General features: G+C 50.2%; 9 protein-coding genes across 9 annotated transcripts; 5 read left to right on the forward strand and 4 right to left on the reverse strand.

Annotated features, from left to right (window-relative positions):
- Window positions 1-136: 136 nt before the first annotated feature.
- Window positions 137-1,953, forward strand: N7473_002122 (MDR family MFS transporter; the record flags this gene model as incomplete). Its single annotated transcript, XM_057148062.1, has 5 exons — window positions 137-319; window positions 370-697; window positions 762-855; window positions 916-1,359; window positions 1,386-1,953. 5 exons carry the CDS (start codon window positions 137-139, stop codon window positions 1,951-1,953), a joined length of 1,617 nt encoding a protein of 538 aa, XP_057011716.1.
- Window positions 1,954-2,520: 567 nt separating this feature from the next.
- N7473_002123 (putative feruloyl esterase) lies at window positions 2,521-4,163 on the forward strand (the record flags this gene model as incomplete). The annotated part of the gene is made up of 2 exons (XM_057148063.1): window positions 2,521-3,771; window positions 3,843-4,163. The coding sequence occupies 2 exons, from the start codon at window positions 2,521-2,523 to the stop codon at window positions 4,161-4,163; spliced, it is 1,572 nt and encodes a 523-aa protein (XP_057011717.1).
- Window positions 4,164-4,445: 282 nt separating this feature from the next.
- N7473_002124 (epsin) lies at window positions 4,446-7,404 on the reverse strand. Its single transcript, XM_057148064.1, has 4 exons — window positions 6,999-7,404; window positions 6,759-6,828; window positions 6,472-6,692; window positions 4,446-6,418 (listed from the first exon to the last, which is right to left on the reverse strand). Exons 1-4 carry the CDS (start codon window positions 7,069-7,071, stop codon window positions 5,076-5,078), a joined length of 1,707 nt encoding a protein of 568 aa, XP_057011718.1. The 5' UTR covers window positions 7,072-7,404; the 3' UTR covers window positions 4,446-5,075.
- An 828-nt stretch (window positions 7,405-8,232) lies between these two features.
- Window positions 8,233-10,948, reverse strand: N7473_002125 (beta-glucosidase; the record flags this gene model as incomplete). The annotated part of the gene is made up of 4 exons (XM_057148065.1): window positions 8,233-8,811; window positions 8,880-10,143; window positions 10,203-10,809; window positions 10,879-10,948. 4 exons carry the CDS (start codon window positions 10,946-10,948, stop codon window positions 8,233-8,235), a joined length of 2,520 nt encoding a protein of 839 aa, XP_057011719.1.
- Window positions 10,949-12,027: 1,079 nt separating this feature from the next.
- On the reverse strand, window positions 12,028-13,791 carry N7473_002126 (uncharacterized protein; the record flags this gene model as incomplete). Its single annotated transcript, XM_057148066.1, has 4 exons — window positions 12,028-12,896; window positions 12,973-13,129; window positions 13,190-13,529; window positions 13,598-13,791. 4 exons carry the CDS (start codon window positions 13,789-13,791, stop codon window positions 12,028-12,030), a joined length of 1,560 nt encoding a protein of 519 aa, XP_057011720.1.
- Window positions 13,792-14,385: 594 nt separating this feature from the next.
- N7473_002127 (uncharacterized protein) lies at window positions 14,386-16,557 on the forward strand (the record flags this gene model as incomplete). Its single annotated transcript, XM_057148067.1, has 5 exons — window positions 14,386-14,687; window positions 14,759-15,266; window positions 15,357-15,718; window positions 15,776-16,036; window positions 16,113-16,557. 5 exons carry the CDS (start codon window positions 14,386-14,388, stop codon window positions 16,555-16,557), a joined length of 1,878 nt encoding a protein of 625 aa, XP_057011721.1.
- Window positions 16,558-18,989: 2,432 nt separating this feature from the next.
- On the reverse strand, window positions 18,990-19,736 carry N7473_002128 (glycoside hydrolase family 128 protein; the record flags this gene model as incomplete). The annotated part of the gene is made up of 1 exon (XM_057148068.1): window positions 18,990-19,736. The coding sequence occupies one exon, from the start codon at window positions 19,734-19,736 to the stop codon at window positions 18,990-18,992; it is 747 nt and encodes a 248-aa protein (XP_057011722.1).
- Window positions 19,737-20,735: 999 nt separating this feature from the next.
- N7473_002129 (DUF1996 and WSC domain-containing protein) lies at window positions 20,736-22,269 on the forward strand (the record flags this gene model as incomplete). The annotated part of the gene is given in 4 exon segments (XM_057148069.1): window positions 20,736-21,073; window positions 21,132-21,297; window positions 21,315-21,584; window positions 21,652-22,269. The coding sequence occupies 4 exon segments, from the start codon at window positions 20,736-20,738 to the stop codon at window positions 22,267-22,269; spliced, it is 1,392 nt and encodes a 463-aa protein (XP_057011723.1).
- A 1,393-nt stretch (window positions 22,270-23,662) lies between these two features.
- On the forward strand, window positions 23,663-24,749 carry N7473_002130 (uncharacterized protein; the record flags this gene model as incomplete). Its single annotated transcript, XM_057148070.1, has 4 exons — window positions 23,663-23,933; window positions 24,035-24,247; window positions 24,326-24,469; window positions 24,553-24,749. The coding sequence occupies 4 exons, from the start codon at window positions 23,663-23,665 to the stop codon at window positions 24,747-24,749; spliced, it is 825 nt and encodes a 274-aa protein (XP_057011724.1).
- Between the last annotated feature and the right edge of the window lie 26 nt (window positions 24,750-24,775).

The raw sequence follows: 24,775 nt of genomic DNA on the forward strand, positions 1-24,775 counted from the left end.
CGCAGATCACCCGCAAGGCGTTAATCAGGATCATTGTTATTTCCCGGACGATTTGCTTCCTCGTTTAAGTCCATAATCATTGCACCGTCATATTTCAGGCTGGCTATTTTCAACTTTTGATAAGATGCCAGACAGAATGGTGCCAGAAAAGCCCGAAACCCAAGAAAAGCCCGAAACCCAAGTCCTCCCTAACAGCGAGACAATTAACGAAGACCAGTCGTGCACGGCTTTCAGCGACGATAAACACCCCTGCCAAAATGGATTAAGATTGATGTCAATATGTGTTGGCTTGTGCCTCGCCGTCTTTCTGGTAGCGCTGGTAAGTGTTTTGTATCTTTGGATAATTGCCAAACTTCTAAACATGAATAGGATAATACAATTATCGCGACTGCGATCCCAAAGATCACTGATGAATTTGGCGCGTTGGACGCAGTCGGCTGGTACGCCTCGGCGTACCTTCTGACTACGTGCGCGTTTCAATTGATGTTTGGGACGTTTTACAAAATCTTCCCAGTAAAACAGGTCTTTCTAGTCGCCATTGCTCTTTTTGAGATCGGGTCTGCCGTATGTGGTGCTGCACCCAACTCCACTGCCTTCATTATAGGACGTGCAATTGCAGGTCTCGGTTCTGCTGGGGTTTTCTCGGGGTCGCTTATTATCATTACGCTGAGCGTATCACTGGACAAGCGACCGACATGTAAGAGCGCCTTTAGACAATGAATCATTGCTGGATATTTTTAGCTAATACAGCTCAATTGAAGACAATGCGCTTTTGCTGTCGATGTTTGGCATTGCCTCGGTCGTTGGGCCTTTGCTGGGAGGGGCATTCACTGATCACGTCACCTGGCGGTGGTGGTAAGTTGGGTCCAATTCTTCGGGGTAGTCATACGAATGCACTAATCTAAAGCCATGTAGCTTCTATATCAACCTTCCGATCGGTGCCGTGACAGTCCTCATTATTCTTTTTATTCTAAAGTTGGACGAAAACCCAACACAGTCGCAAGAAACCTGGCGCACGATTCTCTCGAAACTCGACCCGATTGGAACATGCGCGTTTATTCCTGGGGTTGTCTGTCTACTGCTCGCACTGCAATGGGGCCGGTCAAAGTACAACTGGTCCGATGGCCGGATCATTGCTCTGCTTGTGATCTTCGGTGTCTTGATGATCATATTCTGCGTCGTGCAAGTTTGGAAAGGAGAGGCAGCGACTCTCCCGCCACGGATCTTCAAGAACAGAAGCATGGTATTTGGGCCTATGTTTACATTCCTTCTGGGGGGATCCTTCTTCATTATGGTTTTTTTCATTCCAATCTGGTTTCAGGCGATCAAGGGAGTGTCCGCCATGAAATCAGGCATTATGTGTATCCCACTGATCTTGGCATCAGTCGTGCTTTCGCTGCTAACTGGTATCGTGATTACCATTTGGGGACACTACGTGCCCCTCTTTTTGTCTCAGCCATTTTCTGTGCTGTTGGCGCGGGTTTACTGACAACGTTGCAAGTTCACTCCGGAGCAAACGAGTGGATTGGCTACCAGGTCATTTACGGCGTTGGCATCGGGGCTGGATTCCAACTTGCAGTCATCGCATGCCAAGTCGTGCTGGATGAAGCTGATCTGCCTCTGGGGATAGCTTTCATTGTTTTCTTTCAATCCTTTGGGGGCGCTATTTTTACTTCTGTCGGTGAGAGTATCTTTCTCAATGGTCTCGTGAGTGGACTTCATGAAATCGCTCCCACCATTGACGCTTCTCTGCTCTTGAGCTCGGGAGTGACCAATATTACTCGTAGTGTTCCTCCGGCTTTGCTAGCTCGTGTGCAAGAAACCTATAACTCGGTCTTGGCTCACGTGTGGTATGTGTCGGTTGCACTGTCGGCGCTATCAATTATTGCGGCCTTAGGTATAGAGTGGCGGCGAATTAAGCCTGGTACAGGCTTTGGCGCTATGCACACCTGAATATCATTCCGGTGTGATAGACCTTTGGAACGCACCTAGTTTTTTACCGTTTTGACTGCCGCTGAGCCTGGTGATTTGGATTCTTGCAGTTTGGACACCACATAGTAGAACGCCAGATAAATTGGACGTTTTGCACATTCCTATTCAGTAATCAATAAGAATTATGTACAGTAGAAAGGTTTATTACAACGGCCTTGGTTGTTGAGCGGTTTGTCTAATCTCGATCAAGATCCCTGTGAAATATTTTCGAAGCCATAGGTAGTAGGGAACCGTCTCACACAAATCTCCCATATTGCAATGAAATTTGTAAAATCAACGATCAGGTCATTCAACAGAGTATTTCAAGCTCAGATTTTGTTCAGTGGGCGGCAACCTGCGATATTAGGCACAATGCGCAAGGTTGTGATGTCCACGGAGAGGGGCAAGGGGGGCTTAATGCAGGGATCATCGCCCTTTCGGTCCCAGGTCCCACGTTATCTTGCATGCGCCCCAACGGAACAGTCCACTCTCTACATTGATTTTATTCATTGCCGGCAGCAGCTCAGCCAGGGGCCACGTAGAGAAGCCATGCCTTTTCCTGAGGGCTCTATATCGCTTTGTACCTCTCAGTGCTTCCCAACGCCCGTCGTACCCAATGCCCAATTTCTGTCCATCAACTCATCGCTACTCACCAACTTCTCTGGGTCGGCACCATCGTCCCAAACCTTCAACCACCCGACTATAAACTTTACCGACATCTCATTATGCAACATTACCATCGAGTACACCCACCCTGGAGTGAACGACCTAATCACCGTCATGGCGTGGCTGCCAGTCGGATCCTGGAATGGTCGATTCCAAGCTGTTGGCGGTGCTAGTGCTTCAGCCGGCTTGAACAGCATCTCTACCTACGAGATGTACGCTGCTGTGGGACAGGGGTATGCCACAATCAGTACCAACGCCGGCCAGGTCAACAATACTCGCGACATGAGTGGCTGGGCACTGGATGAGAATGGGAAACCGAACGTCAACATTCTCAGAAATCTAGCGTCTTTTTCTCTCGGTGACGAAGCCTTGATCGGCAAAAGTCTTATAAACAGCTTTTATGGCCAAGCACCTCTTTACTCATACTTCAGTGGATGCTCTCAAGGTGGCCGCCAGGGGTTGATGCTGGCCCAGAAATACCCGGACATGTACGACGGCATCGTCGCATCTGCACCGGACATTAACTGGGGTCAACTCATCCCTTCTAGAGTCTGGCCACAAGTGGTGATGGATAATTTGAACGAATATCCCGAGGGCTGTGAGCTAGACTACCTCGGCCAGGCGGCTATATCTGCCTGTGACGCATTGGATGGCGTGGAAGACGGCATTATTTCTGCCATGGATGAATGCGTTTTCGATCCATTTTCGCATATTGGTGAAAGGTTTCATTGCTCTTCTACCGGAGTTCTGAGAGCTCTCAGCTATGGAGCAGCTAAAGTGGCAAATGCGACATGGACGGGTCCACGGGATACTGATGGAAAGTTCATTTGGTACGGGCTGAATTATGGCGCAGATATATCGGGTGATCTTACTGGCAGGGATGCAAATGCTGTCACCAAGTGTCTTCCTAACGGTACTTGCATCGGGGAGCCTCTGGCACTCGGTGCCCAGTGGCTTCAGTATTTTGCAAGCGAGAATGACCCGTCATTCGATTTCAAAGCACTAACTGTTCCTGAATTCGTGAGGCTGGTTAATGTCTCGGTCACCAAGTATGGGCCAATTATTGGTACCGACGATCCAGATCTCTCTGCTTTCAAAAAAACAGGTGGTAAAATACTGAGTTACCATGGATTAGTATGTGATTAGTTCTCTGATTGAGCAAGGGCCCTCATATTTCTCCTGGTATGATGCTAACTCTTATCTAGTCTGATCCGACCATCCCCACAGCAGGCTCTGCAGACTACTACAAGAGAGTGGCCGCACTGATCCCCGATATCCATGACTTTTACCGTCTCTACGAAGTCCCAGGCTTGGGACACTGCGGCGGACATAGTACAAACCAACCAATGGGCATCTTCGATGCTTTGCGAGACTGGGTCGAAAATGATATCAAGCCAGACTCTCTCTCTATCTCCTTTTCAGTACATGGAGAGTCATGGATGAGACCAGTTTGTCCCTACCCGAAAACAGCGTCTTACGATAGGGTGGGCAATCCATCTCTGGCAACGAGCTATGCATGTACATGATATGGTATACCCATCTGAACTAAATTTCGGAGTCCAATTTATTCAGGTCGAGGCTTCTCGTATAACACGCTATTGCCTTTTAGATGATCTTAAGGAAAATGTACATCGAGTTCTTTACATAGTATGTACTCGACTATTGCAGTAGGCGGGCTTTTATAACTTTGAAGCCCTGGCAGAATTTAAATTCGAAACCTAGGTCGTTAAGAATAATTGTTCAAGAGACATCTCAAAAGAGATTTCAAAAGACATTTTAAAAGACATTTTGAAAAATAGAAAGTAGAAGCATATGTAGGGGTATAGTATATGGTGCGAGAAGCCAAAATATCGTGCCCGAAGCCCTAACTTATTTCTAGGTCGGGATTCAACTATGCCCGTCATTCCAGCACAATTAAAAGAATCTGGAATCAATCTAGGCAGCAGCACAACTACAGCCTGAACAATCAACAGCCCTAGCAGATCTACAAATTTCTACAAAATGCAGCACGGAGAAAACAAATGATGAGAAAAAAAAAAGACCATAAGCCCGATTGAGAAAGTGAGAAGGATATCCTAACGACGAGACGGAGGAGACAAAAGAGAAGGGAAAAAAGGAGACGGGACACGAAGAAAGCATGGGAGGACAAAAAGAAAAAAAACGACCAGGGGATATTCTGTGACCCAGAAGGAAAGTGAGAAAAGGGAGACAAGCATATTGTGAGATGGAAAATTCGGGATCTGGGGTGCGAGGCTTCACAATGCAACTGCGCTCTGGTTTCCATGTAGGTGGCGTGACATGGAAAAGGGAAGAAGGAAAAAAGGCGAAGCAAGAGGTCGATACTATGGAGATCCTAGCCAAGACTTCTCGTGAGAGACCCGAAGCGTAATGGAAAGGGGCGAAATGAAAATGAGAAGTGGTATCCAAGAATGTTGGATCTAGAGGTCGATCAGACTACCGCCATGCTGCTGCGGTCGTTGCTGAGCACCCCAGGGGTTGTTGGTAGGCTGCTGTTGCATGAAACCGGTCTGCTGGGGCATACCGGTATATTGCTGGCCGAAGAAGGGGTTGTTGCCGGTCTGGGCCGCATGGAGACGATCCAGACCCTGACCAGCGGAGTTGACGAACGTACCCGGCGCCGTGTGCTGCGCAGGGATACGCAAGTCGCCAACATTTCCGAAGGTGTCCTGGCCCTCGCCCGATGCAAGAAGCGCATTGAGACGGGCATGGTGAGGGTCTGCAGGCTGAGGTGGAGTGCTCTTTGATGGCTGAGGGGCTTGGAAGTTGGCGATGGGGTTCGGCTGGCCGGGCTGCTGGGAGTATTGGCTGAGGTTATACTGGTTGTTGTTGTTGTTGTTGAATTGCGAAGTGGCACGGTCTTCGGCCAAAGTGTTGAGGGACGGAGGGCCGGGCTTCGTTGATGTGCTGTTGAACTGGGGCTGAGTGCGTTGGGCAAACGGATTGTTCGAGCCCGTTGCCATGGGCTTCAATGCATCGGCAGGTTGATTTCCAGCCCAAGGATTGTTGCTACCAGCGGACAAGTAGTTCTCTTGGGGCTGTTGCTGTTGCTGTTGCTGGCCGAAAACATCGGTAGGTCCGTAGGGGTTGTTGGTGTTGAATGAAGTGTGCTGGGGTTGGAGGGTAGCTTGTGGCTGCAAGAAGTTGTTCTGGGCCTGGCCATAGGGGTTTTGGTCGAAAGCAGAGGGCTGCTGCTGCTGGTATCCATTTGCATATGGGTTGGCCATGCCAGTCGGCTGGCCTTGGAATCCCGTAGGCTGCGCATATTGGTTGTTCAAGAAGCCTGTCGTCATGGGCTGCTGGACATTAATTGGGTTGCCGAACCAGTCGACAGCACCCTGTTGCTGGTATCCCTGATTGAACCCAGTGGGCTGGACCTGGGCCGGGGTTTCATCGAACAGCGAGTGTGCATTGCTTTGCTCCAGTTCGCGCTTCCGCAGGTCCTCCTCTTCCCGACTGAGCTGAATCGCCTTTTGCAGATCCTCGTCGTCATCAATGTTGGCCTCCTTCGCCCGTCGCTTGCGCTCCTCGGCCTCGGCCTCGGCCTTGCTGGCCTCAATCGCCAATCGGTATTCGGTGTCATCCTCGTCGTCACGGCGGGGTCGCCGGCGCTCCCGGCGTGAAGGCTCGCTGGCGCTGCCTCCTCCATATCCATCGTCGAGTCCACTCACACGAGTCTTCCAAAGCTTGCGATCTGATCGTTCGCTGCGCAGTCGATCCTCGTCCAACACCAATGCGGTGAGTTCTTTTGCGGCCACACGTACTAAAGCCCATCATTAGCAACCATCAGACATTCGGCACTAAATACCAACTCACCATTCTGGCCAACATCTCTTCCCTCCTCATCTACATATTGGAATTCGCGCAGGGTCTTGATGATATAGACGTTCTTCCGGGCCCAAGTCACCACCAGCTCCGATCCCTCGTGAAGGCAGTAGTCCAGGACCTTCAATGACTTGAGTACATGGCGCCAGTTTTTTCCTTTGTCGTTGAGGCGCTTGTCAAGCATGTCCATGATCTCGTAGAACTCGTTCGGGCTATATGCAAGGTGACGATGTTAGACCCACTTTCATCCAGATGGTATCAATCGAGTGAACTCCTACCTCCCGAATGTCATAGCCGCAATCTCGGACATATCAGTGCCCGTCGGGCCCCATGGATCGTTACTGGTAGCTAGAAGAACAGCAAAGTTAGCGCCATGATATCACATCGCAGGCCCCATCGCCGAATCGCCCCCTCTTCTCATCGCCACTGGCGAAAGCAAGGAGACAGTGGCAAGGAGAGGACAGGCGCAGATATAATGATAGCGGGGGATTGAGGCAGAGGAAAAGGGTCACGCATACCATTTCGGACCTTCACCTGCACCGAGGAGTATCCCTTTGTCACGTTCTTGACACTGCGAACGACCTTGGACATGGTGGCGGGTATAAATGCGACGAGCGCGGTGAAACACAGACAAAGAAAGATGCGACCGAGGAGAAGAAGGCGATCAGGGATTCGTAGGGTATGGTGGAAAGCCTTTTGCCAAGCTCTCACAGCCCACTCGATGTCGTCGCTCCGGATAGCGGCCCAAGCCGAGTAGGGAGTGGTCAGGCGTGCGGAGGTCGAGGCTCACTGGTAGCGTCTTCGGAAGAGTGGGAGGCGGTCCGGCTACTAGAGGAAGATGCGACAAGAATTGGATGCTGGACTTTGAGCCGAGACAGGTGAGAGGAGGGGGAATAGGGAGGGGACAGATGGAGAGAATGAGAGTGTCCAGAGACGGAGAGAGACAGAGAGGGGACTGTGGCTGGAACGGGGTGCACGAGCCTTGGCACTAGGCTATGACGAAGCGGGAGCCCGAAAGAGCCTGGAGGTGCAAAATGTACTAAAAGAGTACGGATTTTGATAGCAAATAAGTTAATGAATTGATTTGAGTTGATAGAATTGTGTCTAGAGGTACCTGGCTTTATATGACAAATGAATCTGACATTTTAACATTAACGATAGAGCGTATAAGCTGAGATTTCATTGTTGCCGGTCATCCCGCCTCGCTTGCGCAACCATACTGTAGTTGGTTTGATTTCATGAGCGTATTAAATTACAAGTGTCATTTAGAGGACATTCTATAATAAAAGTATGAAATTTAGTTAGAGGCGCTAGTAGTGCTACTGTAGTAGAATACTAGGATAGATGAAGGCATCACCAACATGTTCATGGTCATTCGCAAGATCTATAAGTACACTGCGACCAGTTCAACCCAAGTTACCTATATCGGTCCAACAGTGGATCTGCAGGGTTCAAGTCTTCTCGAACGCGGTTCATTTCCAGGCTGACACGTTGTGACCAGCGCCACAATTGTGGCAAGAGGGCCGCGTCAGTCTTTAAACTCTGGTTATTCGCACGAGGCTCGCCGTTTATGGCACGACCGCTAGCTATTTCAGGTTAGCGCGAATCTACTGTATAAAAACCGTATCTCAATATCCAAAACACGCATAAAAAGAGATGAAAGCCATGTTTTGTTTTAAGAATATCACACTCGTACTGAGTTCAGTGATCTAGCTATCGACGTTACTCTTTGAAGTCAAGCCGAGCAACCCACTACAGCCCATTCCAGTGCCTCGAAGTCCGCACCTCAAACGGTGCCGAGACCATATTCCCTTCTCCAGTTCCAACGACTTCAAAAGTATACATCCCCGCTTCACTAAACCATGCATCTCGAGCCTCGTCCCACACACTAGTCGCCAGACCAGTTGAAATCACAACCGAAACCTCCTTCGTCTCATCAGGTTGCAGCATTATTTTCCGATACCCCTTGAGCTCCCGCACAGGGCGTCCCACGGACGCAGTAGCAGGAGGCACCACATAGACCTGGACGACCTCTGCACCACTGCGATCGCCAGTGTTGGCAACGGATACGGAGACCTCGATGGATTCATTTTTGATATTTGTTGCGTTGGGCACCTTTGTCTCGCGGATTGTGAGATTGGATAGACCGAAGGTTGTGTAGGAGAGTCCGTGGCCGAAGCGGAAGAGTGGTGCGGTGCCCACTTTGTCGTAGTATCGATATCCGACGTATACGTCCTCGCTGTAAAGAACTCTACCTCGCTCAGAGCGGTAGCTCAGATAGGATGGGTTGTGGGCAACATCCGCGGGGAATGTCAGAGGGAGTTTCGCGGACTAGTTATGTGTTAGTCAACTAGGCGGAAGAATTCAGGATTGATTTTGTCCCCTTCGGATATACATACCGGGTTAACATCGCCGAATAGCACATCGGCGATTCCATTTCCACCCTCGTTGCCTCCGTACCAGGCCTGGAGCAGCGCCTTGGCCTGAGGAGCCCAGGGCATCGTAACTGGCGTGCCGCTCTGCACCACAATGACTGCATTGGGCTGGACCTCCAGCACGGCCTTGACGAGGTCATCTGTCCGCGGTGGCAGGCCCATGTGAGGGCGATCGAAGCCCTCGCTTTCCCAGTCGCCGCTCAATCCCACACAAACCACGACTTGCTCCACTTCTCCCGCCAGTTTCATTGCCTCCTTGATCGCGAGGTCTGCATCGAGCTTCTTGCACCCGCCGAGTCGCACACCACCGGGTCCGAATGAGACAACGCCGTGATGTTTCAGATTTGAGGTTGGGGCGGTGCTGTACTCGATAAACAGTCGGTGTTGCTTGCCGGCCTCCAGATAGCGGGAGCCTCTCTCTTCCAGGGTTCCAATTCCAAAAAATGATGTTCCGGCCCGCTGTTCAGTCTTGTTGTCAATGACAAGCTCGCCGTCGATATAAAGTAGTCCAGTGCCCGCGACAGTGAGTCCGAATTCATAGACACCACTCTCGGGAGGCTGAAAGATTCCCTCAATGGTGGCGTAGTAGGTGTCACCGGACACCTTGGGATGGCTGTAATCCATCAAGAAGGCAGAGCTGTTGGTCATATGAAGGACATCGACAGGCTGACGAGACTCGCATGTCGGGGGCTCAGTAAAGACACTGAAGGTATATCCTTGCTCTCCACTCTCTGTCTTCAGATGTTCTCCGAAAAGTGGCAACTCCTTGTGACCATAGACACCTTGTGTGAATTCCACCTCGCATTTCGAGGCGATACCCTGCCTCGGGGTGACTGTGTAGTATGCCAGCAAAGACGCCGATCCACCACCACAGTAGGTAGATACATCCGAATTGGGGCCAATAACCAGGGTCTTCTTTGCTGGGTTAAGAGGCAGAATATTATCGTCGTTTTTCAGCATCACGATTGATTCTGCTGCAGCACGTCTGAGAAGCGCGCGATCCTCGGGCCGGTCCAGCTTGCTTTCCGGGGCATTTTCGGGGATTCCGGCCTTCGAAGCAAGCTTCACCACTTCTAGCACCTTCCGTACGCGGTCATCGAGTGTCTTTTCCGAGACCTTGTTGGAAGTCAACGCGTGCATCAGTGCTGGGCCGCGGAACCGTGATGGGCCCGGCATCTCGAGATCGAGACCCGCATTGATTGCTCCTGCGACACTATACGTGCCAAACCTGCCACATTTTCTGTTAGATGATAGAAAGCAACACGGAGCTGGTGGGTATCGACGAACCAGTCACTCACGATCAACCCCTCGTAGCCCCATTCATTCCGGACAATATCCGTCAGCAACCGAGGGCTCTCGCTCGCATGAATTCCATTCACTTTATTGTACGAGGTCATCAAAGCACCTGGCTTCGCGCCCTTGATCGCCAATTGAAAAGGCAATAGGTAGATCTCGCGCAAAGCACGCTCAGTCACCAGCGCGCTGACCGCAATGCGTTCGTGCTCTTGGTCATTGCAAACCAGATGCTTCAACGTAGGAATTACGCCAAGGTCTTTCACGCCAGCGCAGTAGCTCGCCGCCGCAAGGCCTGAAAGGACTGGATCCTCAGAAAACGACTCAAAGCCTCGTCCACCCAGCGGGCCTCTCTGGATGTTAATCGTCGGGCCCAGTAGAATGTGTGCACCCTTGGCCTTGCATTCTGCGGCGAGAAGGCGGCCAAGTTCAAACAACAGATCCGTGTCAAATGTAGCACCTAAGGCTGTCCCACATGGGAGACAGGCAGAGGGTACGCCATTGAAGTACCGGGTCCCTCGAGCGCCGTTTGGACCATCTGTTGTACGGATTGCTGGGACGCCTAGGCGAGGAATCGCATAGGTGTGCCAGGCATCAACGCCTGTGATCACGGATATTAGTAAGAATGGACAAGAGAAAAATATTCTTAGAGTCTGAGCTAGGACGGTACCTGAGAGCAAAGTTACTTTCTCGTTTATAGAAAGTTCGGAAATAATATGGTCAATGTCCATTGTAGCCATGGTGGTCTTGCTTCGTCCAATTCTTCTGACCAATTCAAGATAGACAGGTAGTAGAGAATGGTTGAAACAATCCAAAAAATCTACGAGGCTACATCCGGACCTTTTATATAGTTATAATAATTGCCAGCTATCCGGAAATATCCCCTTGGACAAGAAGTGATGGGCATAGTCGTGGGGGCACGGCATCTCCGCGAGGAGTGCAACGGTCGTAGACGGACAACAACACAACCCATATGTGTCTGCTCCACTTGTTGTAAGATTAACCGAGTCATCGTGAAGGAACTCGTGAACTCGTGGAACGGAGTTGAATACGCTTCGATAGCCCGAGGAGTACTCGAGCACGAGCAGCCATTCCCGATGTGCAGTGCAGCGGTGCGGCTGACGCTAATGCAGAAGGGGCTTGGTGTTCGGGATCCGGCCGCGGAGTGTCGCGTTGTCTTCTGATTGGCTACCAGTTAGATGTCACATGGCCAGCCCCATGGGGTATATTACATGCATCCTTGAAACATCGCGCGACGTGCATCAGCCTATCATGTCTATATAGGATGCAGGGGATAGTTAGAAGTTTCGAAGGAATTGTTGTGTTCGCGCCACCTTTAGCAACTAATGTATTCTGTGCATGGATTCCCGATTATGCTGACAGCTGATTTACATCGTCGCATGAGCCGAAACGAGTACGAGGCATTAGATTTTGGGAGTGGTCTGATGTGATGAGTTTGGCACGAGAACTTGGTAGCGGGCTATTCAGCGGTCTCAAAGGCTAACTACCATCTTGTATTGGTATTCATGTCTATAGGATAGTCTTGTGTTCCTTTCAAGCGATCGCGAGTTAAAATAGGCGCATAGTATTACTTCAAGTGTAAGCCTTTGTGCCACAGAAAGAGATGACCCACGCTCATTAATTATGGAACTTCCTCTCAACTAAATAATCTTGTCTGTAGATTTAAGACGATCTGTAGCAATAGACACGGCCACGAACGAAGGACAGAATAACACCAAGATACAGAGTATACCTGCACTCCAAAGACAACCATCTGATCCAGAAGACATGATGCTGTGCATCCTCTTCGAGTTCAGACCTAGTGCTCGACAACGTACTCTCCCATCTTGCGTGGGGGAACACGGTTGGCAAACATGACGTCGATCTCCTCGAAAGTGCGATCCTTCAAATCGGGGATGTACAGGAAGCAAGCGACGGTTGCGATCGCACCGAGTCCGCCGAATACGAATCCGACCTTACCCTTCATGTTGCCCGAATCAGGGTTCACCATGTACGGAATGACGATGTTCATGACAATACCGAAGACGGCCTGGGTGGCGGTAGCCATGGCGGTGGTCTTAGCACGCAGAGAGGGCGAGGAGGCTTCACCGAGAAGGACGAAGGCAACGGCACCAATGCTGACTTGGTAGAAGAAAGCCCAAACGACAGTGAGTGCTGCTTGAGTCCAACTAGCACCGCTAGTGGGGACAACGTCCAGGATACCGATGAGCAGATTGATGGTGCTGAGAATGGCCATGCCCCAGTTGAAGATCATCCGTCTTCCGAGGCGGTTGACGATGGTCCATGAGATAATTGTTCCAACAACACCACAGGCAGTAGTTCCCACACCGAGATCAAAGGAGTTCTCGGTGGGCAGACCAGCGAGCTGGAAGAAATAGGTGGAAAAGCCGAGGACGAAGATGATACCGACGAGATGCTGGCAAACAAAGACACCGCAGGAAATGGCAGTGCGAAGGCGGTTGGGACCACGAACAAGATCGGACCACTTGGACTCCTTGGCTGCCAGATCTTGAGCCACAGTCATCTGAATGGCCACAAGCTTGGTCTCGATGCTCGTGTTGCGACCATAGAGGCGCTGGAGGGCAGTTCGGGCGGCATCGATCTTCTCATGGCGGACGAGGTACCAGGGCGATTCAACGGAGAACGGAAGGCCAATGGCGAGGAAGGCTAGATTCAAATTTAGGTTAGCCTTTGAAATCATTCTCCGGAAGGGTTTCCTTGTGAGCCACGGATTGAGACGTACCGACAAAGAAGAGTTGAATGGCGAATGGGCCCCGGTATGCCCAGTGATCATTTCGTTCACCGAATCCCTTGATGGCTGCGTTGGACAGCAACTGGCCGATAACAATTCCCAAGTTGACACCTGCGGTGGTGATACCACGAATCACAACAGGGGAGACCTATTCGAAGATGTTAGTGAATAATTCTCTTTCCTACTGTGGACGATGACTCGAACTCACTTCAGAGGAGTACAGAGGTCCAATGGTGAGGTAGAAGCCCAAGCCAACTCCCAGGATCAATTTGCTGATCAGGAATGCAGCCCTAGCGGACGAAAAGAGTTCACCAAAGATACCCGCGCAAGTGATCAGAACACCAACGGCCAGGGCAAGTCTGCGGCCGTAACGGTCGGCAAAGATACTGCACAGGAAGCCGCCGAAGAATTGACCAACGGACGAAATCGAGTTGAAGGCACTGAGCCAGGGAGCAGGGACCACATAGCCACCTTCGAACGTTTCACCAAAGTCACGTCGGAAGGAGGGGATGGAGAGCACCGCTCCGTTGACCTGGGCATCAAAGCCCCTACATAGAGCCGCTGCGTTAGCTGGGGAATTGAAGGGAAGGGAAACCGATTCGTTAAATGAACTTACCATCCAATGGCACTGACACTGAAGAAGAACGCCCACCAGATCAAGACAGGATGACTCCGGATGACTTGAAAGACAGTCTGCTCATGCTCGAAGAAATTATCGGACATGAGAGCAGACTTGCCATCGTGATTGGCGGCATCGGGTCTATCGACCGTCTCGATGTTGGAGTGCTCGACTGACTTCTCGGTCGCCATAGCTTGAACGATTGGGAAGAATCGATGGGTGAAGCTGAGAATGATTGACGAGATGGAGTAGTCAATGACAATCACCGCGGACGAGTCCACGACTTATATACTTCCGTGCATAGTGTGAAGCTAGGAAGTTAAGCAAGTCCAAGTCAATGCAGATCTCCAAGGTATCACGATTCCCAGGTTATGCTAAGCGATATCAAACCATCAAACCATCAAATTGGCCTAAACTTGGGTCTCTCCAATGGGAAGCAGAAGCGAAAGAAAAAGTCGCGCGAGACCCCTGCGTCTCTCACCCCAGGGGGAGAGGGGGGGTGAAAAACTCGGTGGATAGTTTTAGGCTGGTTTGGGCTGGAGTTTAGCAGTGTCCCCTTTGGGTCTTTTCCCCGCCATTTTTCACGTTCTGGATTGGAACCAAAATCCGACGCTTACCCCAACCGAGAAAGGCTAATGGATTTACAAGCTCGTCCAGTTTGTCTAGTCTGTGCCTCGTCTATCACCTCTGGCACCCCACTCGCCACCTGTGATTGATTTAAGACACCGTTTTCCCCCGCAAAATAATACGCCCTGACCGAGACTCCGCATCTGCAACCCACAATCATGGCTCTCTCGTCCTCTGGGGTTCTAGATCCGCTGGCATCCGCGGAGTATCGGTTCGGCTCCTCCCGCACTAGGACCCTGCTACCACCACTACTGACTTCTGACATACTTACCTCTGATGCCCCAACACCTACCAAACAAACCCCTAAGCCTCGTGGCGCGTATCCTCGCAAACGAGCTGTTAGGGCTTGTCAAACCTGCCGGGCTAGGAGGACCAAGTGCGACAACAAGAAGCCATCATGTTCGTTTTGCGAGAGAATCGGCGCTAATTGCGTGGTTAACGACCCGGCCGACCTGTCAGCGTACGGCATACACCCCCTAATGCAATTTGAAAAAAAATTTTACAGACCATCGCAACTAATTGCCGCTATAGATTTGATCCTGCGAGTCTAGTGATTATCCAACGCCTGGATCAGCTCGAATTGCTCATCCAACAACAGAAAGAAGCTGAGCCAGCAAAGCCGCCGCCTGTAGACCAACATGCTCTGGTAACCCGGAGGAGGGCTTCTTCAGGGGTTGCGGTGGCAAATGGCGACACCACGAGCCTCATTGGCAGCCCTTTGTACTACAGCTCGGATCTAAGTCGACTCACCATCGAGACTATTCTCTCCTGGAATGTCTTCGAGGGCAAATATGACTCGAACACCGACCTCAAAGCCTTGGTCACCTCAACAACCCTGTCTGGAGAGCCTTTCCTTGCCAACTCTGATCCCCGTCTCGAACGCTTGGATCTCGACATCGACGTCTGTACCAGGCTTTTCCATACCTTTTTAGAGCAAGTGCATATTGCAAATCCCATCCTTGATGTGCCCCTGGTTACGAACTATTTGTACCAAGCGTGCGTTCATGGGATAGGTTGGGACGCACCTTCGTGCCTCGTGGTGAGATCCTTGATTCTTGATCATCTGTTGGATTTTTGCACGATTATATTCATCAAAGAACCAGCACTAACGCGGACTGAATTCATGTAGCTACTCATATGCGCTTTAGGCGCTATTTCTGAGAGCTTCCAGGAGCACCATGAAGCTAGCTCAATGACAGCTCGGCGATCCCCGTCCTTCCATCTCGGACAAAAATACTTTGAAGCAGCGCAGATGAGGCTCGGTGTAGTTCTGCGCACGCATGGATTAATAGAGGTGCAATGTTTCTTCTATTCAGGGGTCTACCTCATGGCTATTTTCCAGCCCATCAAGGCTTGGAGATGCTTTGTACAGACTGCGGCAATGGCAGAAACGATGGTCTTCTCAACGAGACTACCTGATTATAATGCCGGTCTCAATAATGATATGCCTTGCTTGGAGACGACACACTGGGCCTGTCTTAAATCGGAACTGTGGGCTGCTCTTTTCACATTGGACTGGAATTGCGCTGACCAGGTTTCCTCCTATAGTGAGTTACGCTTAGAGCTTGGTCTTAACCAACCCAACCCACTTGGCTTCACATATCCGACGTTCTTCCCGTCACTTCCAATGGAGCAACTAAATCGCGAGGAATCACGGGTGTGGTACTTCTACCTGGCCGAAACCGCCGTTCGGCGATTAACAATGCGAATTATACAACTATTCTTCCGGAACCAGATACAGGGTCGGTTTCCAGACGCCTACCAATTGAGAGAATCCTCAATCGATTTTGAAGTTCAAGCCTCCGAGTGGTAATGTCCCTAAACGTTTTTCTCGATGCCTGTAAACGAGCAGAAAACTTTCAGATATGCTAACACTCGATTCCAGGACGGCCTCACTCCCACCAATCCTCTCCCTCGCAAGCCCCGAAATGGACGACGACGTCCTCAAATTCGTTCTCCGCGGCCACCTCCTCGACTGCTACGAGTGGATCTATTTCCCATACATGCTCGAGGCTATCGCACATCAAACCCGCGACCCCCTAACAGACGAATTCGTCATCAAAGGTCTACAAATGTCTGCCGAGCGGATTCACAAAAACCGAAAGGGATTTAAGCACCGTCATCACGGCGTCTGGCTAATGCTGCGATCGTGCACTCGCAGCGCCCTCATCCTCTTGGCTGCTAGCCGCTGCGGCGCGACCGAGGAACTTCTTCCCCTTGGTTGGAAGGATGCGGTTATGGGCGCTGTGGAAATGCTGGAGTATTGGCGGGATGAGGCGGAGGATGCGCGTGACCGGTTGCGGATCCTTACCGAATTAGTGGCCACTTGATGATCATGGAATGCAGAACGGGTTTGGATCTAGGTTTTGAATAATCATGATTGGGAAATACAAGTGACCATGGATGGCTGTCGTGTTTTGTCTGAATGATTAATGTTGACTAGTATATATCCCTTTGGCATTGTCTTCGATCCAGTTTGCTAGCTAGTGCCTGTATTATTTTGAATGTAAATTGGTCTAACCTGGCGAACAAGAGACAGAATTTCATCCAAAATCCGTACAGAAAGTGAGAGGTTTTTTGATAGCTGTGTAAATCTTCAGAAAGAGAGGTTTTTGTACCTGGAGAACCTAGTTATTGTGACCCTATCTATTGCGTACAAATATGGGGATGTAAATTTTGGGTACCAACCCCTCTGGTGGCAAGCCCATGGATGGGCTCAACCTCCGACCTCTCAGCATCGATTCAACCACCAGGTTTCATAGTATTCCCGGGTACCACCTCCATGGTCCTCTATGTACCAGTTCAATCCCCTAATAATATACCTCTACTAAATACTTACACGGATCTCTGTAGAAGCAGAAACATCAGTGTATGGAAGTGTAAAATCACAAGGGGAGGAAGTACCGAAAGAACGGTTCCAGCGGTTGCGGATGGTCGCTGTCATGACCACGAGCGATCCAACCATCAGTCCCTGACCTCATGTCTCCAAAACGAGTGCGTCTGGATCGGTAGGACGAGAAACGTAACCATCGGGCAAATGCATTCTGGCAATGTTGATTACCACAAGCATGAACTAACAAGAGAGTATACCACATAGCTTTAGAGATTCCAAGCTTAGGCACTGCGAGATAGATGTAGAAAAAATCAAAGTTTATTATGTGTACCTAAGAAGCAAGACTCCCCAAGAGACGGAGGACAGACCTTCTCACGAGGAACAGTATCCGAGAAGCTCATGAAATCCATGGATAGTCTCGACCAAGACGTGAACTTTGAACCGGAAGCTCAGCGATTGATATAGAACTGAATCTGGGCCAAACCGATCGGAGGAGAATACTGTTAAGGTAGTTCTTGTGTTAACATCACATCCGGAGCTGATTCGCACCGGGTTTCCTAAGTAGTCACAATAATAGACCCCAAAGAGTGTGACTAAACCTGGTAGAGCTCCACAGCCGGCAGTCGTGGTCAAAGAACCCCAGGTTTCCGTGGTGGTGGCCCCTGTGTCTACCCCAGAAGTACCCCGCCTCCCAACCGTCGCACGGCTAAACGATAGCCAGTTGCCTGAACGAACGAGCGCGGATTTGCGGGATGAATTCCCTAGCAATAGGTGCAAAGCCAAGAGACCCTGGACGCCACGATTGCATGGATCTCTCCCGCGCGGCGAACACCACACCTAAGAAGATGAGTAAGGTTTCCAGCAGGGCTAGGGCTTGGCTCGGATGAGACAGCTGTCGACTCGGAGTATATTAGAGTTTCGGAGACTGGTTCTACCCGAGCCTATCATCCTACCCGAGCTCGAGCCTACCAAGGCCGGCATCTCGAGTTCCCGAGACACTAAACCTAATTCGGTATATGCGCGAGCCACAAATCAGCTTAGCGTCTAAACAAATCGACGACTCAGAAGTCCACAAAAACGATAAGTGGCGGCGGCCCCGGCATTTGTGGAAGGGTTGGTGGCGCGGGGCCACGGCCTAACAAATTAACGATCTCACAGTTTTGCCCAAAACGAGTCTGTCGAAACAAGCGAGGGCTGTCAGGCAGCCTTGGCTGTGATATCCAACTTGGGAATACCCTGCGAAAGTGGCTACTCAGTAGTATGTCGATCTGAAACAACAGTGGCACGGTATTTGGCTTCTTATTCGTCATATTCTTTTCCAATGTTGTACCCAAACGATATTAGCGCAGGGCTGTCAGTTCATGGATTTAGCACCAGCTTTTAGCTTTAGCTCTCTACATCGCGGTTTTTATTCAATATCGATATAATGCCGATGAAGCTAGTTTGGTAAGTTGCTAAGATGTAATTAGTTATTGTGATATTCATGAGTCATGCTCCCAGCCACGAATTCACGAAATCCACTATTGTAGAGCATGCAGTGTGTGATTAACTTCCTGATATGGTCTGCCCGTAGGGCGTGAAACAATGAGTAATTTAGGAGAATATTTCGTTTCTCAATATCAAACTACAGCGAGGTTCCATAAGTTTCAAACCCCGACCAGAAAGATTGTACCTGTGCCATCAAAAAAGATTTCGAAAGACATTTAAAAAGATCTTCCAGATGAGTGCTTAAAGCATTTCTGGTTGGTCCGTTATTCTCTGGTTTCGGATTCAAGACTTTTGAATTGCCATTGTACATACTAATAAGAATGGTGTTTCAGTTACAGCATGGTTTGAATGTGAGGCAAACCTATCTCATACCTAACTAGAACAGTGACAACATGAACGAATAGAACATGAAACTAGCTGTACAGAGAAAAAGCCCATATCTTAACCACTGTAAGTGGCATAAACCTGGCCAAGTTCGGAGAGACCGTCCACATTCTGGTTAGCCAAGAAGCCAGGGAAGTCGCCAAAGTAAGCGTATCGCTCAACTTGGGCCTGCGAATCAAGCCAAGGCAGAACCGCCTGCAGGAACGAGAGCTGCTCATCTTCCGTACCACTAGCCGCGAACTCAGTGATCCAAATCGGGCGATTGTATTTGTAGAACTGCTGCACATGGGACTTGAAGCCCTCCGGGTCGTTATTCGAGTACCAATGGATCGCAACAAAGTCAAGTGTGCAAGACGAGCAGTCCTGGAAAAACTGGTCCATCCAGCCAATTCCCATGCCTGGAGGAGGCCCGTTGGTCACTGCAGGAGTCCCGATCCGGACATCATGAGCAAATGACTCCATAAACTTGAGGTAACCAGCGGCAGCGTCGGCCGGACTGATATTGGATTGCGAGCCAAGGTCGGGCTCGTTGAAGCCAAGGATTTCCTTGGTGCCCTCCACTTGAACTGCTGCAGTCCATTCGGGGTTGTCGGAAGAGGGAAGGCCCCAAAGCATGGGTGAGAAATCAAAAGTGTTGTTGGCGCCGTTTCGATCGAAGCCCCAGTTATAGACCCATGACACTTGGCTGTACTCGCTGAAGAGATTTGCGAGCGTGCCGTTGTTGTAGGATAGACCACGCTTACCAGCCAGGGCAATTGCTGGAGCTAGAGATAGCAGCACGAAGGGGGCAGTCTTGGGAGCCATTGTTGGTAGAGAAAGGAATGATATAGACAATTGAATTGGGCTTGAGATGGATTGGTGCCGTGGTTTGAGTTTGGCTTTGAGGCGTCCATTGAACGCCTTTATATAGTTAAATTTGTTGCAGTGGGATTCCTCATGGACTCAGTATATTGTGCGAGTTTCATCTCTTCATGCCACTCGATATAAGAGTAATGTTCTTCTCTCGCATAGATGATAGTTAGTTGCGGAGTATCGGTCACGGAAATTCCCTCAATATGTCTGCTGTTACATCCATGATGTTTCATATCAATTATACTAGACATGGATAACATGTGGATGACTTTGAAGAATTGAAGATTGCCTGGGATGATCGTACCCCTGTTGTGTCTCGGTGACATTCTGCAGCCCTGATGCCCCATGTATTTCGGCAGATGATGTACATTATGCAGATGATGTATGTGGACGTATGTGGCTGCACCCCAGACTACCCCAGATTCTTCACACGAATTCCCCTCCTTTGCGCAAGACTTTTTCTTCATAAAGATCAATATCACGCATCCAGAATCTTCTATACGAGTTCTCTCGATCTGCTGGTGGAAGTCCGGGGTTGCGCGGAAACTCGGGGACGCGGAATATCGGACGCTAACCCATGAGACAAGTAGCTTATCCCCATATTCTCCATGAAGAATCCTTGCAGAATTATATCAAGATACTAAGGGACATGTGTGGGGAAAAGTGAAACCACCAAGGGTCTCTATCCTCATCCGTTTACTCTCTCCGGCGTCGGTGAAGAGGTCTAAATCCGAATACCTCGTTCTCGTTTCCTCCCGCCTGACAGCTGGCAGTTGGCATGGTTGGAGCCCCTCACGAGATAAAATCACTTGGTTACACTCTATCCATGTTGAGGGAAGAAATGTCTTCAATATTTTTCCTATTTAAGAGGGCCGATAACTGCCTCTCTCGGAGACCAAAGTGGATCAATATTCTCAAATTCCCTCTGCTAAGCTGCAGCCTTTTTCCAGGATGCCTTTCTTCAAGCAGGCCTCCCTGGCCTGGATGTTCGTTTGCTCTGCGCATCCATCTGTGGCCTTCTTCAAAGTACCTTGCAGCTCACCCCTGGTGATTCAACGAGCAGACCCAATCGTCTCACCTGGTGTTGCGTCTAACCATGTTCACACTATCATGGGTGGATCCGGCTTCGGATTCACTATGAACTACGACATGACTCAGACATCCAAGTGCAACTCATGCTCAGCGATTGAAGACAAGTCCAACTACTGGGTTGCCGCGCTGTACTATCATGCCCAGAATGGAAGCTTCCATCAAGTGCCTCAGAATGGTGGAGCTCTCATCTACTACGAGTAAGTTTCAATCGTACTGAAATTCTGCCTTATACTATTATCTAACATTTGATCCAAGGCAGAGACCTGATCCGTCTACCAACGGTAAGATCGTTGCACCACCAGCTGGGTTCCGCATGATCGCTGGAAGTCCCTTCGACCGCAGCGACAAAGGCACAATCGAGACTCACGCTCGAAGCTTTGCCTGTCTTAACTACAACGCCCCGGGCACCCCCAGACTTACGGTTTCCCAACTACCAAGTGTCCCAATGGTATCCGCGCTCAGGTCTACTTCCCTTCGTGCTGGGACGGAGTCAACCTGGATAGCCCTGACCACAAGTCTCATATGGCCTATCCTACCCAGGATTACGACAACGGCCCTTGCCCCGCAACCCACCCAGTTCGCATTATCTCGATCTTCATCGAGGTCACTTGGCACACCGAGCAATTCGATGACATGTGGTATGGCGACAAGCAACCATTTGTCTTTTCGTTCGGTGATCCCACTGGATACGGAATACACGGAGACTTCGTAAGTAGCCCGAGTTACCCTCCCTGATGCTGAAGAACAGTGACTAACGTTATTCTCGCGGATTTAGCTTAATGGTTGGGACGTTAATGTCCTCCAACAAGCGATCGATACTTGCAATGATGGCGGTGGTGATATCACGCAGTGTGCGCCTATTCACATGCAGCCCGACTGGGTTACCGATGGCTGTATCGTTGAGCGCTCAATCGACGAGCAGGTCGATGGTTGGCTCGATGCACTCCCTGGATGCAATCCTATCCAGGATGGCCCCGGGGATGCTCATGTTGTGACTGGATGCAATGCGCCTACTCAGATTGGCCAGCCTCTGCATTACTACACCGATCTGACAAGCAAGGGATGGCAGTGGATGGGATGCACTCGGGATAACGTTGGCGGCGTGCGTGTCCTGACTGGTTCAATGGCCGGAATCTCTGATATGACCCCGGAAAAGTGCGTTGACGTGTGCAATGCTGCTGGCTATTCTATTGCTGGTGTTGAGAATCAGCATGAGTGCTTCTGTGGCAACAGCCTCGCAGGTGATATGCCCACGGTTACCCCTATGGGTAACTGCCTGATGACATGTGCTGGTGATGAACTCCAGAACTGTGGAGGATATGGGTTCATCGGCTTGTACCAGAAGTGCCAGGGCAACTGCAACAACTTGCAGTACCCCGTCGTTCCTCACTAGCCTGCAACAACCAATGAAGGCTCTGGTGAAATGAGCTGGAAATGATCAATAAGTGGGTTGAGAGCAAATTTGTAAGGAGGATGAGGTGGATGTTGATTTCGATTCTTGGATATTGTTACTGTTCCATCCGTTGTTCACTGTTACTCGTGTACCTACACACTCACTCAAATGGAACCTATGATTTCTGTACAAATCGAGTATTTCTAAGTGATCTATTCTAAATATCGTATATCCTGTTCCTCTATCTTCCTCAAAGCTCAATAGGAGCTGATTCTAGAACTTGCCGTTAAGCATACTTTCATCTAAAACGCTAGAAACACGTACGAAAAACTTCATTCCGATCTCGTTCCCGGTCTACCCTCCACGACGAAGTTTCTCCAGCAGAGTCTCATGAGTACCCCGCAGTTGGCGTTCTTCTCAAGCCGGCAGGGCAGTGCTCGTGTAGTTTCAACAACGCCTCTGGCAGTGACTCTAGCAACGCCTCTTGGCACTTTCAACGCCTCTGACAACGCCCTTGACGCCTCGGACGAATCGGGCATGATGGCGAATCAGGCGTGATGGCGGGCGTCCGACTTACAACCCCGAACCGTTGTGGGGACCCCGTAAAGCACGACACGAGTCAAGCAGTAAACCACTCTAAACCACCTAGGGCCGTGCCTGCATTAGTCTTTTGTCGGCTTTTGCAGGAAGTGAGTATACATTAAACTCCCGTCAAGTTACCCAAGCCGCTAATTATCGCGTAGAAAGCTGAAGAATCTCCCAACGCAGGAACAGGGTCTCTTTCTGGAGCGGGGTATGAAACAAGGAAATGTAGATTGGTCACAATTGGTGTAAAATGCCTCTGCTGAAGCGCAGGTCATATTGCAAGGGCTAACGCTCTTCTGCTAGTGCGAGATGCCCGACATCCGTTCCCCGCAATCCTATAGTGCAGGAACTAACCTGGCTTTACCCCAAACGAGCGCACCCCGCTACCCTGGGGACAGTCCTTTTTCCAACCTCGGTCGATGCCGAAGAATTAGCCCTAATTAGGCGCAACGCCTCCCATAACTGGGCGCACCGCCTCCCCTTGTTGGGCGTAACGCCTCTTTCATCAGTTGTGCGGACTGCGGAGAATGTGGAGATATGGCGCTTCGTCCGAGATTCCGCATCCCATGGGACCCTTAACACGGCAGTTATATGAATTTTCATCTACATGTCAGGCACAGTCACTCGCGGCCTGATAGCCCTCATCTCCAGGAGCTCTTGGCGGAGTGGAATCGTTGTTCCCCAGAGGGAGATGAGCAGTCTCAGCGCTGGGGACTCTTCAGGATCATGACGATCTCGCATCAATCTCCAGAATTTTCACCATTCGAGGACATATAAAGATGGCCTTCGCCTCTCACTTTTCATGATCATGCACACAACTGTCGCCTACCACAATTCGCTTGAGACTTGTGATCTGGCAACAATGCATATCTCCTCTCTTCTCCCGCTCACCATTCTACTCGGGTCCCTGTCCCCTGCTGGTGCAATTCCAGTAGCAGAGCCCGCTGTTGATGGCATATACGCTCGAAATGAGGACATTCACTACCGTGATTCCTCTATTGTAGCTCGGGATGGACCCGGGTTCCGGATGGAGTCCGTGAAGTACCAGGGCATCTCGCCCTTGGGACCTTCTGGATACGGTTCTCCGCAATGTCAAGGACTTTGGAGCCAAGGATATGCATAAAAGCCCATTGCGTCGTTTTTGCTAGCTTTACTTGTCCCATGCTAATATCAAGACTAGGTGATAGTGTCACGGATGACACTGAGGCGATCAACAATGCCATCAGCAGTGGTACTCGCTGCGGAAAGGACTGCTTCTCGAGCACGGTCACGCCCGCAGTCGTGTACTTCCCCTCGGGCTCGTATGTGATTTCGGCGCCACTCTTGACTACTACAACACGACATGATTGGCAACCCAAACCCACTGCCAGTCCTGAAGGCGATTACTATCATGGTGTTCTCACAAAATTAATCTGCAGGTACTACTAACCCAACCCCAACCGCCCTGACACCCTTCAACTCTCGAACCCAGCCATCCACGACCCCGACTTTGCCTCCACCTGCAACGTCAGCTCATGCAACTGCGCTCTTGGCTGGGGTCTCCGTGTGATCGACTCCGAGGACCTCCACGTCTACGGTGCAGGCTTCTACTCATTCTTCAACAACTATGATGCCAGTAAGTTCACCCCGCTCCGTTTCACTGCCCCGAGCCGATGTAAGGGCGATTATTGTCTAAATACTAACGCTGTCAACAACTAGCCTGCTCCGCCTACGGTGGTCCCCAGAACTGCCAAAACTCCATTTTCAGCATTGAGGGACAATCGGCTATTTCCGTTTATAACCTCAATGTCCTTGGCTCCAAGAGATTGGTGGACCAGGATAGAAAGAGCCTTGCGTCTTATAGTGATAACATTGGTGTTTTCACCAATAACATCGCTTACTTCTCTACCCAGTGAGTGATGGATTACGAGGATGGATGGTA

This window comes from Penicillium subrubescens (genome assembly GCF_028828155.1).
Source record: "Penicillium subrubescens strain IBT 31985 chromosome Unknown utg000002l_segment0_segment0, whole genome shotgun sequence".
NCBI lineage: Eukaryota > Fungi > Ascomycota > Eurotiomycetes > Eurotiales > Aspergillaceae > Penicillium > Penicillium subrubescens.